General features: G+C 41.8%; 1 protein-coding gene across 1 annotated transcript in view; it reads right to left on the bottom strand.

The window, feature by feature from the left end:
• RUNX1T1 (RUNX1 partner transcriptional co-repressor 1) overlaps positions 1–17,878 on the bottom strand; it is a 132,819-nt gene that overhangs the window by 6,088 nt on the left and 108,853 nt on the right. Inside the window, 2 exon segments of the mRNA XM_046023573.1 lie at positions 11,839–12,029; positions 17,012–17,080. Of these exon segments, the coding sequence (XP_045879529.1) occupies positions 11,839–12,029; positions 17,012–17,080 (260 nt within the window).

Genomic DNA, 17,878 nt, shown 5'->3' with positions numbered 1-17,878 from the left:
AGGTCTGCTCCATCACAGACCAAGGAGAGTTCTTCCCACTGCGCTCCGTCACTCAGTGTACCTGACATGCACACAAGAGGACAAGCTGAAACAAGCCCCTCCCTTCAGCAACCTGGAGGACAGGATCCTTGGTTCTTCTCTGATCGACTCGAAGCACCCAGAGGAATGCCTGCTCTGTAGTAGGGCTCAACTAATATCTGGGAAATGACTCAAATCAGACCTTACCTAGAGATTATGTAATTTGACTTGGAAACAAACATGCAAATACTAAAACCAAGTGAGCAATGGTTCTCTTTGCATACAATGCATCCCAGCGGCTGAGGGTCTGCTGCAGCAGCTTCTGATAGAAAAGTAGAGGAGGGGTGCTTGGGTGGCTCAGTGGGGTAAGCCTCTGCCTTCAGCTCAGGTCATGATCCCAGGGTCCTGGGATGGAGCCCTGCACTGGGCTCTCTGCTCAGCAGGGAGACTGCTTCTCCCTCTCTCTCTGCCTGCTGCTCTAGTTGTGATCTCTGTCTGTCAAATAAAAAAAATAAAATCTTAAAAAAAAAAAAAAGAAAGAAAGAAAGAAAAGAAAAGTAGAAGAAACTAACAACTGATGAGCCCACGGCCAATCCCTGGAGCTGCTTTCCCAGAGCTGAGTGAGAAAAGCAGAAATGCGGTTGCCTCTAAGATTTAAACTTTGAAATAAACACATCACGAATCAGAGCACAGACACACCAGAGATAGAAAAGCACATGGATGGGAGGGATTGTCCGGGACAAAGGAAGGACAGAGCGGGCAGGGACCCTTGCAGGAAATGGCGGGACCTCCGGGAGCCAACTTTAAATGTCCGTGGTTCCTTTGACAAAACCATTCCCAGTGTGAAACGCTCTGCCGAGGGAGCTTAGCATTGTGCCATTCATCTTTTTTATTCTTTATCTTCTTTGGTTTTGATGCTTTTCTTGCAAAACAAACTTCTGACTATACTATGGTAACCCCACAGCTGGCTGGTATGTGGTTGGGTCACGTCTAAATTACCTTTTTAAAGGCTCTGATATATGTGGATATTCAACCTCTCCCCACTGTGTCTCCTGCGTTGGTTTTGCTTCCAGCATGCTGGTTGTATGGCCTAAATCTACTAAAAACACCCCAGCAGAATGGCAGTCCGTCAGCCTGGTGTGTATGGTTTTACCAATGTCCAAAATACACAAAGGGATTTTTAGCAATCTAATCCTGCTAACACACAAAGGGGCTCCCACAGGCTTTTAAAGTGCTGGGAGCCTCTAGACTCTGGGATTCTGGTTTAAAATGTAGAACTCAGCTCGACATTCTTATTTCTTTACCATTCAGAAGTTATGGCCCAGTGAAGGGGGGCAGGGGCGGGAATTTAAGATCTCAAACTATGGTCAGTGGGAGGTGTTTCAAGTGAACATAGCTGAGGAGATTTAGAAACTTGGTTTGTAGGTTAATGTCATAAATATAAATGGAATTAAAGCAACGTAACTTTTTTTTTCCTACTTTGATTTAATTTGTCCGGGAAAATATTTCAAGAGATGTATACCTCAGGATCAGAGGCTTCCGCCATAACTTAGAAGCTCTTCTCCATCAGAATTAATTCAATCACATTGTGTGTATAATGGTCCTAAAAAAGCCATGAACAACGTGAGCCTGGCCCATCCTTCAGAGTAGTGAGGTATGATACTCAGTGCCCACAGTGAAGTTTACTTCCTTGAGGTTTAGGCATTTAGAATAATGCCAGCTGGATCCTGGAACAAACTCAGCAAATAAGCAAAATTCCTCAATTATATCAGAAAATCCCAATTAGGGAACAGAGACCTGGATCCAGAACAATATTTTAAGGAAATTAAACATCTAATCTGAGTCAAGTGGCTTCTTTAGGAAATAGCCTGGTGTGAGTCTTATCCTTTTTCTGGCAGAGGCACAGTTTGGCAGACATAAGGGTGGTAACTGCCCAGCACTGCAGATTGAAATCAGATGTAGGCAACCTTCTCAATTTAAGCTGATTCAACACACAGACTAAACCAGGTAATTACAAATGCATGTGCAGGGGAGTGGAAAGAAGGGACGGAATGGGAACTTCTTTATTTTTTAAAGTGTTTTCAAAGATGGGAACAATTTTATAAATAAAAAAGTGGAATGATGCCAAATATAGAAACAGATGTTTTGGATCATGAAGCTGCTGGGAATTGAGCTTTCTTGCCTAGCGTCACTGGGTTCTGACCCAGGATTTAAGAGCTCTGGCTAGTTTCACCTCTATTCCCATTCTGAAGTTGTTCGATTCCATTCACTTACCACCCACTCCCGGGACAAAAACAACCTTGGGCTGTAGGAAAGTACAACAAAGAGCAATTCAAATGAGCGAGTGGGGGCAGGGGGGAAGCTACATATCTTTATTGCTCTTAACATGGCATCGCAATGAATGTGCAGGGGAATTTAGCGCAAGTGTTCCATTTACAAAAAAACTCCAAAGTGCGTACTCCTTTTTAAAAAGCTCATTAAAAAACAGACAAAGCAATTTCTATTAATACATTTCTCCAGTGTGTCTCTCCTGAATTTCCAGTTGGCTCATCCTTACTTGCAAAACTGATGCCTGACCAGGGGCACTGGGCCACTCAACCGTCACACTTCCGGGGACAGAGAAATGTGTAGAATCTTGTGAGTAACCTACTTTGGATCATTTGAAATTTCTAAGGTTCCTGCTGTGCATAAAGGTGGAAATGCAGATTGTGTATAATACCCAGGGGTACGTCAATGGTTTAATCTAGTTTTACATTTTTCAATTTATGCTTTTTTGTAGCCAGGCTATTATTTCCTCATAGTTGTTTCTTTCTTCTTTCTTTTCTTTTCATTTTTCTTTCCTTTCCTTCCTTCCCTTCCTTCTTTCCTTCCTTCCTGTCCTTCCTTCCTTTTCCTTTCTCCCATCCATCATATAACTGAATTTCCCTCTCAGTCCTGTAAAGAACGATGCCGGCAACTGAATTGCCGTGACATGTAGAAGGCTCAAGAATACTATTTCAGGGGTGCCTGGGTGGCTCAGTGGGTTAAAGTCTCTGCCTTCGGCTCGGGTCGTGGTCCCTGGGGCCTGGGATAGAGCCCCACATCAGGCTCTCTGCTCAGTGGGGAGCCTGCTTCCTCCTCTCTCTCTACCTGCCTCTCTGCCTACTTGTGATCTCTGTCAAATAAATAAATAAAAATCTTTTAAAAAATAGTATTTCATAGCAAATTTCATTCCCCAAATCCATGGCACTTTATAGTTTTCCCTTATTTGTGATATTTTTATTCCCTTTCTGGCATAAAGAGTATTTTTCCCCTGATCTGAAAAATGGGAGTCGGCCAATGACCAAAGTTAAGGCTGTGAAGAGTATGAGGCTGAATGAATCGCTTCGCTCCCTTTCGTTAAGTGTGCTAATACTACAGACCGAAGGGGAAACAAGGAACTGAAGCTCTGAAATGCCAAAGCTGTGTCAAAGATTATTGTTACTTTGTTTCATCCCAGCGATTCTCTTCATCCCTGAGAACAAAACTGTCTCCTTCTTTCTAGTTTAGATGCGCTGAGAATGGTCTTTCCTAGCCCTACCTGGAATAAAATATATCTTTTCTGGTTCTCACAGTTGGAAATTCTTTTTTCAAGAAACAAAACACTTTCTCCCGATTACCTTAAGTTTCTCCAGGTCTGTACTCACCTACAATTCTCCAGAAAAACTCTTGCATACAAATGAGGCTCAAAGAAGAAAGTCGAATGACTACAATTAAAATTCTCCAAATGTAAAGAACTCTACGACACATGGATTTAAATCCACAGTATGATCGCCTTGTACCTTGGCATTGCACTGCACAGTTGAAAACCACTTTTGAATACATTCTGCAGCCTGGGAAACTGAGGCCCAAAGAATAAATAACCCTTGCAGGAAATGACCTGCCAAAAGTTCACAGATGCACAGCTGAGGTTTGATTCACCCAGGCCTTCGGAATGCAAATCAAACACATTCCCCAAAGTGCCACACTCTGGCCATTTTGGATTATTTCTTAGAGCCTGTTTCAGCAGGAATGTTAGCAGGGTGCTCCACTCCTGACAGCGGACAGAAGTTGGTGCAGGAAGCTGGAGCACCGAAGACAAGGTATCATGGTGTGCCATGTAAATGTCTATATCACTTAGTGGCCTCAGAACTGGAGGCGAGGTACTTAACCCCTTAAGTGACAGTATTTACAACCGGGATGATGTAATTGCACAGTTGTTTAGGATGATGTCTGTGCCTACCTAGCACAGGGCCTGATGTTCAGGAGGTCCTGAATCAAATGGCAGAATGTAACGGCCCTTGGCACTGGCTGGAAGAAAACAACGATCTCAATCCTTGCCAGGAACGATCTTTAGAATTAGAAAGCCCATGGCCTGGTGCCTCCCGCCACAGGCACTGACAGTTGTATAGAAAAAAACATCAGGGGTTACCTGGGTGGCTCAGTTGGTTAAGCCTCTGCCTTCAGCCCAGGTCAGGATCTCAGGGTACTGGAATAGAGCCCCGCATCAGGCTCTCTGCTCAGCAGGGAGCCTGCCTCCTCCCCACCCTCTCTGCCTGCCTCTCTACCTACTTGTGATCTCTGTCAAATAAATAAATAAAATATTTTTAAAAAAAAATCAACTTACTTCCCCTTCCACTTCATCAGTGACCACTTTTTCTGTACCTTCTCTGTTCTCAGACCTTCGTAAGACTTGCCAGTACTGACCATTTCCCCATTCCTCCTTTCTGAGTTCCCCCTGTTGAAATTCCCTCTAACTTTTGTGTTGATATACTCAAATTCTGTTGTTACACTGTAACCTCTTTTTTCTGTTTATTCATTTCCCGCTAAATATTTGGCAGGAGGGGAGTGCCTGGGTGGCTCAGTCAGTTAAGCAGCTGCCTTTGGCTCAGGTCATGATCCCAGGGTCCTGGGATGGGGTTCCACGTCGGGCTCCCTGCTCAGTGGGGAGCCTGCTTCTCCCTCTTGACTGCCACTCCCCTGCTTGTGTTCTCTCTGACAAATAAAATCTTTAAAACAACAATGAGTCTTTAAAAATAATAAACAGGGGCGCCTGGGTGGCTCAGTGGGTTAAAGCCTCTGCCTTTCGCTCGGGTCATGATCCCAGGGTCCTGGGATCGAGCCCCGCGTCGGGCTCTCTGCTTGGCAGGGAGCCTGCTTCCTCCTCTCTGTCTCTGCCTGCCTCTCTCCCTACTTGTGATTTCTGTCTGTCAAATAAATAAATAAAATCTTTAAAAAAAAATAATAAACAAACAAATTAATTTGGCAGGAGGGGGAAGCTGGCATAAAGAAAAGAAAATCTTTTCCTTCCTCCCACTCTCCCTTGTCAGCACTCCTCATGGTTTCAAGTACTAGCTGTAACAAAATGACACGCCAACCTGTTTCTCCTTCCTGAGCTACACTGTGGAACTCCATCCACCACGATGCTCCTGTCACCCAAGTCAGTATTCCCTAAACCTGACTCTGTGCTGTGGCCTGCTTCAGTCACTGGCAATAGTCAAGTTCAAGACTTTTGTCATCTTACTAGAAGCTCATCTTTCTTTGGCCCCGGCAATGACTCAGGGCCAATCCCCACAGATCTTGGCTTCCATGGTCTCTCTTCCCAGCTTTCCAAGCTCATAGTTCCTATGCAAGTTCCTTCCCTGCCCTTCCTGGTAGAATAGCTTCTTAACTGGTTTTCTATTTCTCTCTCTTATACACACCGCTCACTTGGAAGGTTATAAAATACTTCTACTCATCTGTGTGTCTCAACAACCTTACAAACTGAGACACAGAAACATTACCCTGGTTTTACAGATATGAAACCCAAAGCTCCAAGAGGTGAGCCACTCTGGACCATTCCAGGTCCAGCACTCCATCAACTATACCGCGAACATCTATGGATGCAGACAGCTGGCCATTTAATATGAAAACAACAAAAAATCTTATTGTAACACAGAATCACAACAGCTTATGCTCTGAGAGCTACAAATTGTTCTGGGGATCAATGGGTCCGACAGCATCATGGGGGCCTTATAGGAACCATGATGCGAGGTTCCTGGCCTATAACTGTGTGGTAACTGATTTCTACAGCATCCACTGAGGTCAGGTTTCTATGGTTTGGGACATATGGCACAGCGTCCACCAGGGGTGGTTCCATTAATTAAAGAAGGAGTAAAGATGATGAAACCCCCCCAGAATGATTTGCTCACACTGTCAGGGCTTAGCAGGTTCTGGAAATATAAAGTTTAAAGATTTGATCAGTGTTTCTCTTTAAATGCAACAAAATTGTCCAACTTCAATGGAAACTGTGCAGTTCGGCACCTCCACAAGAATAACAAATAAAGGCTGTTTTACTCTGGGCGGGGGGAAGACGGATACCAATTTGGTGGCTTAAAACTCAGAACTATTAATACTACAACTATTTACTCTTTGTTTTCTGCCCATTTGCAGTCATTCACTTTGATCCCCTAAGCTAGTACTGGTTATGGATCTCAAAGAAGAGTTATAGCAGGTTCTTTGGAAATAGGCCCAATCTGACAATGTTCATTGGGAAAAAACTATACAAGGATGAGAACCAGATATGAATATGAAAAAATAAAAAAACTCAGATGACCAGATTTGGCAAATTCTTTTTTTTTTTTAATTTACGCTAATGCTGGCAGTATATTCTAGGTTTATACGTTAATACACTGTAAGAGAGAGAAGGAGAGAAAGCATAGAAAATACCATACATTTTTTAAGGGTTTTATTTATTTGAGAGAAGAGAACATGAGCAGGCGGAGGGAGCAGCAGACTTCCTGCTGAGCAGGGATCACGATGATGCAGGGGTCCCAATTGATCCCATGACCCTGGGACCATGACCTGAGCCTAAGGCAGACACTTAATCGACTGAGCCACCCAGGAGCCCCCAGAAAGTATCATATTGCTTAGATGTGTGTCCCAAGACCAGCATCGTTCTACCAGAATAACAATGACTAGGCTATAAACCCAAGTGAGAGAACTAGGTAGGAATAATCTGAAGGAAGTCCAATGAGGAAATAGATACACTGATACACAATCAGGAAAAAAAAAGAAAATTCCCTTAGTGCCATGTGGCTATTAAGAAGGTGGCCTCAGAGGCAGACAGCCTGGGCTGAGGGCCAGCTCACACTTACTGCTGAGACCCTGAGCAGAGGCCTAACCGCCCGAGACTCAGCTTTCCTCCGCTGCATAACGAGGACAAGAGCACCGTCTACACTACCGTGGCTCCCAGAAAGAGTCTACCGTGCTTGGCAGAGTTAAACATTCACCGCAGGTCTGTTGGTCTAGCCTCAGGCCAAACTTCCTGCCACCCCCACCAACCACGCTGGGTGCGGATTTCTGTATGCGTGGGGCAGCCTGCTGTACGGGACTGACCAGTCCTGGCGAGAGCACCCCCTTTTCCTCTGTGACAAGTCCCTGTCCAGATGATAAACTACATGACCCCCCTAACAGATGATACTTATGTCTATTCATTCTGGACTCTACACATTCCTCCTGTTCTTCTCCGCAGTTCAAGCTTTTCAACTCCTGTCTCCTCTTTCTGGAATTTTTCCACTGCCTACTTTTCTAAAACCACTGGTTTTCCTAAACGGAATGGGCATTAGTAGGTCCATTTTCCATGTGTGAAAACAGGTAGAAAGAGGAAGGCTAAATTCAGAAATCTGAGAAATAAGTATTCCTGGGTGCCGGCCCCTAACACAAACTGCTCAGAAGAAATTACCAGATCTAGAGATCTGGTCTTCAGATGCAGAAACTCAGACTCCGTCCCGAAGTCCTTAACGGAGGGAAGCATGGTATTTTGTACATTTATATTACCTACATATGCCTTATTGAAGATTCAGATGAGATCAGGTATGATCTAAGTGAGAGATGGGAGCATGTCTAGAATGGGGGGGGCTTCAAACTAAGGGAGAAAAAGACTGGGTTCAGTCAGAAAGAGTGTATTTGGAGATGCAGGACTGTGGGAAACAGGAGTGTCAGCTCTACTTCAACAAAAAACAAACCGACAAAAAAACTTCGAAACACCCCTGTGAGGTAAGCAAACAACATCTCATTCCTTCAGAAGGAATAACGGCTCACAGAAGGAAAAGAATTCACCCCAGGAGACCGGACAGGGTAACTGAGCAGGAACGAGGATTCAAGTCCTCCTCTTGGATTCTTTCTACCCCATGCACCTGCCTGGGAGCTTTGCTAGCAAAAGAAGGCCCTTAAATCTCCTGAGCATGGCCTGTAAGTGGTGTGACCTTATAACTCATCATACAAACCAGAACTCTCGAGAATAAAGGGGACCACTCTGTAATTACATGGGACAACAGGAGTAAACCAGGACTGCATCACTCACACTGGGAGGTACGGTCACCCTGTACCCTGCCTTTGTATTCTACTATCCTGATTTTCACATTAAACAGCACAAACTATTTAAGACTTTGTGCTATTTACCCTTTAGGTTCACAGAGGCGATCTGTCCAGCTGGATTCAGTCACTGACTGAGTTTCTTAAAGTGTTTTAACTTGTGTTGTTCATGCATCCAAAATACCAACTTTCTCCCCCAAAGGAAAAACACACACCTTGGGCAGATCAAAGTCAGTGAGTTTCTGAAGATTGTTCAAATAGGAACACCTGATGTGTATATCCCAAACCCCTCTTCTGGACACCCTCCTCTTCCGTGATGGCCAACGTGTCATAAAATCCTGTCTATTTTATCTCATGGTTCCCAGCCAACGGATACAATGGATACACTGTATCCAACCCCAGTGCCGCTATCAACCATCTCCATCCCCAGCGGTCTCCTGAAACAGATTGGTCCCTCCTTTTCGTTTCCTCTAATCTCTCTCCACTCTGCAGCCTGAATGAGCCTTCCCAAACCCTCATGAGCCACATAGCCCTCCTGTTCTCAAAACCTGACACGGTTTCTTTCTCCATCTTTTCTTTTCCTCCTGCACAGAGGCGCTGACGTGCCCCTTTCCCGAGGAAACAGTGATGAAGCAATGGGGCTGGAGGGATATGGAGAGCAGCTGCTGACCAGTTCCTGATTATCCTTAAGTTATCAGATGACATGAAACTTAATTCCTGGAAGCTTTCATACTAAACCTGTTAGGACTCTTGTAATTTAGTGATTTGCCTCCTCTAATGCACTGTACCCTACATAAAAGCACAGGTATCCTCAGTGCCTAGCAACCTCCCTGACACAGAATAAAGCTCAAAACTTTGCTGTTCAAAGAATAAATGAATATGTGGGTATGATTAATTTAGAGTTGTAGGTACTGAATCACAAACTGCCCTGGGCAGGTCACAAACATGACCTTTTTTTTTTGAGGAATGCCCATTAATTTCTTAGTACAGTTTTTAAATCAATGGTTCCTACATTTAATGGGAATTTTTTTTTTTCAACCAATTACTATGGCAGCGAGACTGCCTATGTATTTTTCTAAAGAACAAAGAACAATTTATCAAATGTCTACAGCACAGTACTGGGTGGGTCTTATTTGGGGGTTGAGCAGCTAAAATTCAAGAAAACCCCTGGAATAGAAGAGAGTCCTGAGAAGTACCTGGGCTTTCTTTTCGGCTGGGCCACGCAGTCCTGGCCTAAGAGATGCCCACCCGGAGGCCAACCATGGGGAAGGCTGGAATAGGGAGTTACAGCCTAGCCCAAGGAAATCAAAGTTGTTCTGCTTCTGTCCCAGAGGGTCCTATGGAGCTTTCTGGACCTGAGGTGACTTAAAAGCACCACTGCTGGGGCGACTTTTATCAGGTCATTTCTATGAAAAGGCATATATTCCACAATGTGAGGAAAAAATAGACTAAAGAAAAATAATATGTTGGATTCAAAGTTTTGCCCTCACTTACAAGTTAAAAGTAAAGAATCCCTGTAGGGGAAAATAAAAAAGTATTTACCTATAAATCTGGGCATAAGATAGAGCTGACTAAACTTACTACCACCAGGCGCTCAGACTATTCCCAGACCCTGTCTTTCCTCAGAAGAAGTCCAACATTAATTTAGGGCTAGTGGATTAACTTCTCTGCCAAGTCCTTGGTCAAACCACTTTTATAGTATACGTGTGTGTAGACTTACGTCCAAGTCTAGGGGGTCTCAGCTTCATTCCAATGAAATCTCTCTTCTACCTTTTGCTCTCCTAGCCTCAGGAAAATGTTTACATTGCTTCTGAAGAAAAGGAACTCAATTATTGGCAGGATCAAGTTCCCCCACACTGACTCTAACTAAGTCTTATAAGAGGTACTGCAGTTTAAAGAAATCAGACTTAAGTTGCCTCTCAGATGATCTGCATCCAAAAATGACTGTAATGATCCTCACTTCAGTAATGCTAAGTCCTAGTGTCAAGATCATGGATTTTTCTGGAGGGATGTCAGGAATAAAGATACAAAGCTTTTAGCTCCTGAAGGAATACAGCATGCTATTTCCCAAATACAAAGACTTAGTTTTTCAATCTCTTCCTAAACATTCACCTTTAGAATTTGGTGGCCTACAAAATATTCCTACCACACATAACAGTCCCAAAATGCTCTTGTGTAAGTGATAATGTTTTAGTGAAGGCAACTACTGTGTTTCATGGTATTACTAACTTAAATGGAGCAGGACAAATTCTCTCCAAAGGATGTTAATAAAAATTAAAACAACAACAACAACAACAACAACAAAAACACAAAACAAGATCCTTAAATATTTTAGCCACAGATGCCAATAAAATTGAATTTATGTCTAGCTTAATTCAACAATGGAAAAGTCAGCAGTTAAAGAGTAGATAAACTTCCCTTTGTCCCTCTTTTCCTGAGAAACTTTCAAATGTTGAAAATCAATTCCTTTTGTCCCCTTGTTATTCATCTGCTACACATTAAATAGAAACTCTGGGCATCGAGTGATTCCCACAGGGTCTTTCATCTACGGAGAAGCCTGGTACAAATTAAATTCTTACTCTCCCTCACAAATTATAGATATGTATTGTAGTAGGCCATTGATTTATCGGTGGACGATGCTCTTGCTAGTTCAGCTCGGTGAGACTAGCTAACTATAGTTCTTTATCTGAAGTTACTGTGGGGTGGGGGGCGACTGTGGGGCTGCATTAATTAATTAATGCAAAGCATTACCACATTGTTCTGACTTTCCAGGCTCTATTTTAAAAAGCATTCTGTTAAGTACCATGTTTTAGTTACTTCCCAGATCCTTAAGCCACTTGGGTTATGGGTGTGTATTTTAATATACTCAAGTAATACCAAATAATATTACCTCCAGTGGCGATGTGATCTATGAAATGACCGGCATAATGGTTATTATAAATAACATGGAAAACCAGACTGTGCAGTGGAGGCTGAACTGACGCAGACACCATTTTCCTACCGGAATTTCGGCCCCATAGCAAAGGGAGTGGCTGCGATGCCAGCCCCACAGTAGGGCTTTGGAGAGCATGTCTGCACAGGGCATCCCTATGGAACCCCTTCTACTAGAAGAAAACCACACACACACACAGACAGACGCACGCGCACACAGCCAAGTCTGGAGCCCTAAACAGTGCGAGGAAGTTGTGAGCATTTCCCTTTCCTCTGTTATCCACCAAAGACGTTAAAAACCCTTCTTGGCAGAGTTGTTTTTTTAGGTCTTTAATAAAGACATCTGCTCAAGTTCTTCATGGATTCCACAAGTGCCAGGACTCCTCCCCAATTTTTCTGATTTCCACCCCCCACCCCAGAGATGCGTTCGTCTACAATCCAATACCCACTTTTACTGGGGACCTCCTGGACTCCAAACCGAGCGCTCGCATTATGGAAACGATCTGCTTGCCATGCAAGCTCCCACCAGCACCTCACCTCGCTCGAATCCTCCTGCTGATTGATGACGGCCAGTGCGTCCTCCGCCGCCTGCCGCTTGGCCTCGGCCACCGTGCGCTCCATCTTGGCGCGCTCGGTCGTGATCATGTCATGGGCTTTCCGCTCGGCCTCCGACACCGCCTTCTGCAGCTCGGTCATCGCCTGGCGCTTCACCTCGTTGACCGCCTCCTCTGTGTGCCAGGAAGGCCGCACCGGACAAGAGAACATTTCCCTGTTAGCGCAGGATCTTGGCCACGAACCGCTGTTAAACACAATTCTAGAGAATTGCGACTCTCATCGCAATTATTGGGCAGTTCTCCTGGCTGCCTAAAAACCCAGCAGCTTTCTGAAATTCATTTAGGAAAACAAAGGGTAAGGTTGTTTTTTTTTTTTCTTTAACTTGCGTGTCTGGGAATCTTTTTTAAACTACTACTGCATCACTACAACTTTTCTACCAAACTAGTACCTCCAGAAATGACTGGGAAACCAGACTTCAGTAGCTAAAAGACGAATACCACTACCACAAAACTGCCTGGAATAATTCAGACACATTGAGGCGGTTTGCTACAAGGCTATAGGTTAATATGCACATACGGAGTCCATGTTAAAAAGCTTTCAGAAGAAAAGAGGAAGGGGATGGATTTTACACATATACATATCTAAGTGCTAACAATTATTTTGCTGGTGAAACAAAGCACAATAGTGAAACATACAGCAGTATAGTGAAGGTAATTCACATGGCAATTATGTCAATGTAGACCTTGCAAAGAAAATCCAAGATGGAACAGAGGATCTGGCTTTTCTTTTTCCTAAGTATTTCCCGAGTCATGTGGATTTATGCCCTTAACGGGTTAGATGATAAGGTTCTGTAAAAATCATTTTCTCATTTCCCAGTTTTAAGCCATTGCCCATCTACTCCATCAAATATATACACAGCTTTGCATTACCAACTGTTGCACTAGACAAATGTAATTGAATCATACCAGAGGCCAAAACAATCAGGCCTGCCTACAGACCTGCAAGGTGTCAAATCAGCTCTTTATTTTTGGCTGTGGAAAAGGTGAAAAGACTAATGTACAATATGAGATTGACAACTAAAACAAGTAATTTCCATTTAAAAAAATTAACTGTTCTAATTAACGAGGGAAAATATCCTCCCCCTAAATTAGTTTATCTAATTTTCATCTTTATTCAAAGCAAAATGACAATGATTAATTGAAAATTTAATAAGCAGTAATTATTAACTTGGCAAACCTAGTACCAATTAACACTCTATTAAAACTAATTATGACATGTTTCATTCAAGTGTTTGCACTTAATTGTTTCACCCACTTAAAAAGCACCTTAATTAAATGTTCTGTTTAATTAAAAACATAGATTCCTAATAAAAAAATGTTTTACTGTAGATTAAAAATGTAAGAGATGCAAATACTCCTAAGGTTTCTTAAACGTCGGTGGTTTGTTTCACACATCTAGAGCCCTGGCCTGGAGGACCATCGAAAGCTCTCCACTTGTAATTAGCCGGCATGACTTCTATAGCCCAGGTCACTTCAATCACAGTATTTCTGAACTTCTTTCTTTTGTAATGACTGTCTGCTAGGTTTTATACATTAAACTACAAGGGAAAGATCCAGACCAGAAATATTAACCAAAATATGTTAAGCCTTTGGTTGCTCTAAGATATGCCATTTAAAACCTGGATAGAAACAGTACCGCACAGAGCTTGCAGGTCTTCACCAGGAGGCAAAAGGATGCCTTTATTACCCTATCATAAACGACCAGGGGCACCAGGGAAGTACTGCCCTTCTAACTAGACAGCCAGGGTCTAATTTAGTTTGAATATTCAAGGTGAATTAAAATTCTATCTAAGTGGTAATACAGGACAATAATTTTTGCTTACGATCAAAGCTGTAGCTTGACTAATTGTGTATGCAAATCAGGCAATTTATATTTAAATTATGCATTCCTATTCTAATCCCACAGGCATATACAGATCAGCAAAGAGAGTTGGTAGGACATTTGCAAGGTGCTTGAATATTTATTACCAACTGCAAACATTCACTGATCATTTGAAAAAGAAATATACTGACGAAAACACTCGGTTGTGATTTGAAAACCATCTTTATGTTAGATTTTTTTTCCTCAGTTTTATGAAGACTTTTCATACCTTTATGGTGTGTTCTTTTACTTTTGCTGTTGCTTTTAAAAATACTGATGAGGCCTTCAACATTGGTTAGGACCCAAAATATTTTAAAATGTGTATTGTTACACTATTCCATTGTTATACTCTTAATGGGGTAACACGCAGAATTTGAATGGGGTCTGTGAATTACATACTGTTAATGTCCTGATTTTGGTAACTGTACTATAGTTATTTATGCAAGAGAATGTCCTTGTTCCTAGGAAATACACACTAAAATGTTTAGGGTAAAGGGGCATTACATCTGCACCTTACTCTCAAATGGTTGGGGGAAAATATGTGTACAGAGAAAGAAAGGAAGGGAAGGAAAGAGGAATAGAAAGATATTAAAGCAAATAGAGTAAAATAGGGAAAACTGGGTAAAAAATACAGCAATTTTTTATACCATTTTTGCAACTTTTCTGCAGGTTTGAAATTTCAAAATAAAATGGTGCTAAAGGTTGTATGATATACTTTCATGCACAGGATATACTTTTTGCAATTATAATTTCCTGTGAAAAAGGATGCACTGGTTACACTACATTGAATTTTGAGAGCTCTACCCCTTTGATATTTTTCAAATGCTTTAAACTTTCTTTTATTTACTTATCTTTTGCCACAAAGGTAATGTATAAAACTTTGATTGCAAAGACACACTTTATAGGTTTTCTTCTAAAAAAAATTTTGCTCACAGCAGATTTCAGAATCTTGGGGGAAAAAGTTTTCCAATTGTAACAAGCCGATGTCACATTCTGCCCTTGGTGTTTTCATCATGCTGGATGCCCTGACTCTCAACACTAGAAATGCTTTTTAACAAGCCTATAAAGATAAATATTAAAAGCAGTTATTAAAGATTTCCAGATAAAACTGTCGTCTATACTTAAGGGATTTAATATACTCCTCAATATGAGCATCTATCCATAGAAAGTCCCAAAACTGCTTTTGTGCAGGAGATTAGGGATACTGTTGTGAGAATAATACAAATACACAAATGTAATTGACCCCGCTTCCAAGTCCTATTTTAGACTGAAGCCCTAAGACAGAACATAGGCGCATCTAAAAAATGTTCTGGGCATCATTTGTTTGCTAAGGTTAAATGCTTCTTAGAGAGTCCACGGACACAACAGAAGCAAGGATTGTTCTTTCTCTCCTTGTGTAGCCCTCACGATGTCAAGTATACCCAGAATTAGTTTCAGAAACCCATAAAACAGTGAAGAAAAATAAGACTCAATAGATTACAACATGTCAAATTTTTAAAGAACCTGATTAAGTGGCAAATATACAGTGCCGTTTTGAATCTGCTTCCAATTGCTTACCACTTATGGCAGGACTTCCTTTGTGCAGAGCTATTCAAGTTGACTTTCCAACAAAGGTGGTACGTTCAGAAAAATCTGCTCTCACTTAACAGCAGTCAAACAAAGACTTGAGCAGATAATAGCACAGCGAAAGAATTTGGATTACACAAGGCTTTCCTGTCAATTTTTCTTTATCAACTATCAAGGATTTAACTTAAATACACATAAATAAGGGAGATGCAGAGAAAGACTCTCTCCTGCAACAGAAAATGTCATCCTTCTGCTGTCCCAAATGACCATTCTTTGTGTCTCTTACTGGAATAAGTTGCACTGACAGCTTAAGAATGGGGAAGAAAAAGTGGTCAGAAAGAAGATGGAGCGATTCTTTTTCCAGATAGGTGACACATGGCACATTGCACCAGCTGGAGAGTACCCCGTGACCCAGGAAGAAATCTTAGAGGTGATGCTGTGAATCTGGTAAGAGTATACGGCTGAGCAACATACATAGCATTTAAGCTGAATATGCTATCTGATTGGCATACTGGACACTGGAGAGAGCATTCTGGTTCTCAATCGAACCTACCAGGTCTAGCATACTATCAGATTTGGAAACTTCTTGTCACTCTTACAAAAACAGGTTTTTCTTAGAAAATCTGTAAAAACACTTGATAAGAGCCAAATGATCAGAGCATCAGCCAAGTTGCAAAGAACTATGGACCTGGCTGGGTCAAATCACAACCTCAAGAGACACTTTCCCTTCTCTATTTCTCCTACACCCATCCAACCCTTTGCAGAAAGAGCATTTTTCCAGTTTTTCCAGTCAAACTATTTTAATAGTTGGAGTTTAGAGCAACTCAAAGCCACAGTATGTGTCTGTCACATCATCTTTAACTCTTGATTGAAACGGGTTGTATGTTTTCTCTCATGAGTCAGTTTTCGCAAGGTTTTGGCTCTACTTTTCTAAGTGTTGGTGTTCCCCCAAGATTCTGCCAGATCTGAACCCTCTGAAGCCAGTGTGTCACCGGGAACTTTAAGTCAGCCCCAGAACTTTAAATCAGCTCCAGTATCTCTTAAGGAAAATCTGACACTGTACATAGGAGGGAGGAATAGAAGTTTAGCATAACTTGGGTCATTTAATTTAGGAAACAATTTAGTTCTGGTCACTGAGTATGAATTAGCACAGAAGATCAATTTTAAATACTGGTTGTAGTCGTACAATCTGGAAGTTAGTCCCTCAACAAGTCAACTAGTTTTGTTAGGAATTTCGGAGATGTGCCAATTATATCTCCATTTTTAAAAATCAGGAGAAAAGACTGACGTGTGCAATTTAATTTCTAAAACATCAGATTTGTTTTTTTCATTAAGAGTAAACTGCATGTAATCTGAGACCTCTTATGCCAGCTTTCAGCCTGAAACCATGACAGCACCTGAAAAACAGGGGTTTAAAACAGAAACGTTGCCAGACGGTCAATGACGCGGCACTAGCAGATGCTCCTAAAATAAAAACTATTCCATGTTCTAATCAGGCCTGGTGAAAGAATATTAATTAGGATTTAAAATTTTTGGTCTGTGGTGGGGGGCTGTTTTGTTTTTGTTGTTGTTCGCAGGAAAGGCCCTCCTTGTCGCTCCTCACATCACTGCATGAACAACTGTGCACAGCTGCCAGAACACTAGACTCGTGTTTTTCAACAGTTCTTACCAGCTTTCTTCCAGATCTCCTCTGGCACGTATCCAGAAGCAGGCCTGTGAAGGAATTCCCGATGCGCATCTAGGAAAAGGATGCAAAGCGGGTGGGGAGAGGAAGAAAGCACCATAAGCACGTTATGTCACTACACAGAATAGAAGCAAGCAATGCCCGTTCTCTTGGCTGCTCTACAAAAACATAATTTTGAAAGGCTGAGCGTATCACTTCTAGAAAATAAACACAAATAGCAAGGCCAGTCATCAGAGCTCAAGGAAAACAGAAGGTCATTGGTCTAAATGCCTTGTATGCTCAAAATTAAACAACTTCAATGATTACATTATACAATATGATGTCTGGGAGAACTGGTCCCAGAACCCTCTCACTCTGGGAATTTCTATAGTCATGCTTTATTTTGTTACGGAAAATAAATTGTATTTGGTAGTTTTCAAGAGTCAGATTGGTAGTTAAAAAATCAAATCTTAGGCTAATATAATTTTCACATAGCTCTGATTCCAGCACCTTTCAAGAAATAGTGAGCCTTACTCCATAGCCCTCCAGTTCTCACAATGACCTCTTAAAAATCTCGCCGAGCATTAAACATTTTCACACAAATTGGATCTTATGGATTTGACATGGGTGGAAGGAAGAAACTCATTAGAATGGATTCAGAGATATTCAGTTAACAAAACAGGATTAGTATATGCTTCCTAAAACAAAATGACGTTTCACTTTAAATGAAACGCTGGGCTTATTCTTGTCAAATTTTTAAAAGTTTGAGAAAACAGATCATAATAAGCTGATGTAGGAATGCTAACCTCCAAAATAACATGATTGTGGAAATGATAGGATACCTTTTACATTTTTCTAGGTATCACAGAAAAT

The sequence above is a fragment of the Meles meles genome, chromosome 1, assembly GCF_922984935.1.
Source record: "Meles meles chromosome 1, mMelMel3.1 paternal haplotype, whole genome shotgun sequence".
In the NCBI taxonomy this organism is placed as follows: Eukaryota; Metazoa; Chordata; class Mammalia; order Carnivora; family Mustelidae; genus Meles; species Meles meles.
This window is presented reverse-complemented; position numbering and strand designations above follow the sequence as displayed.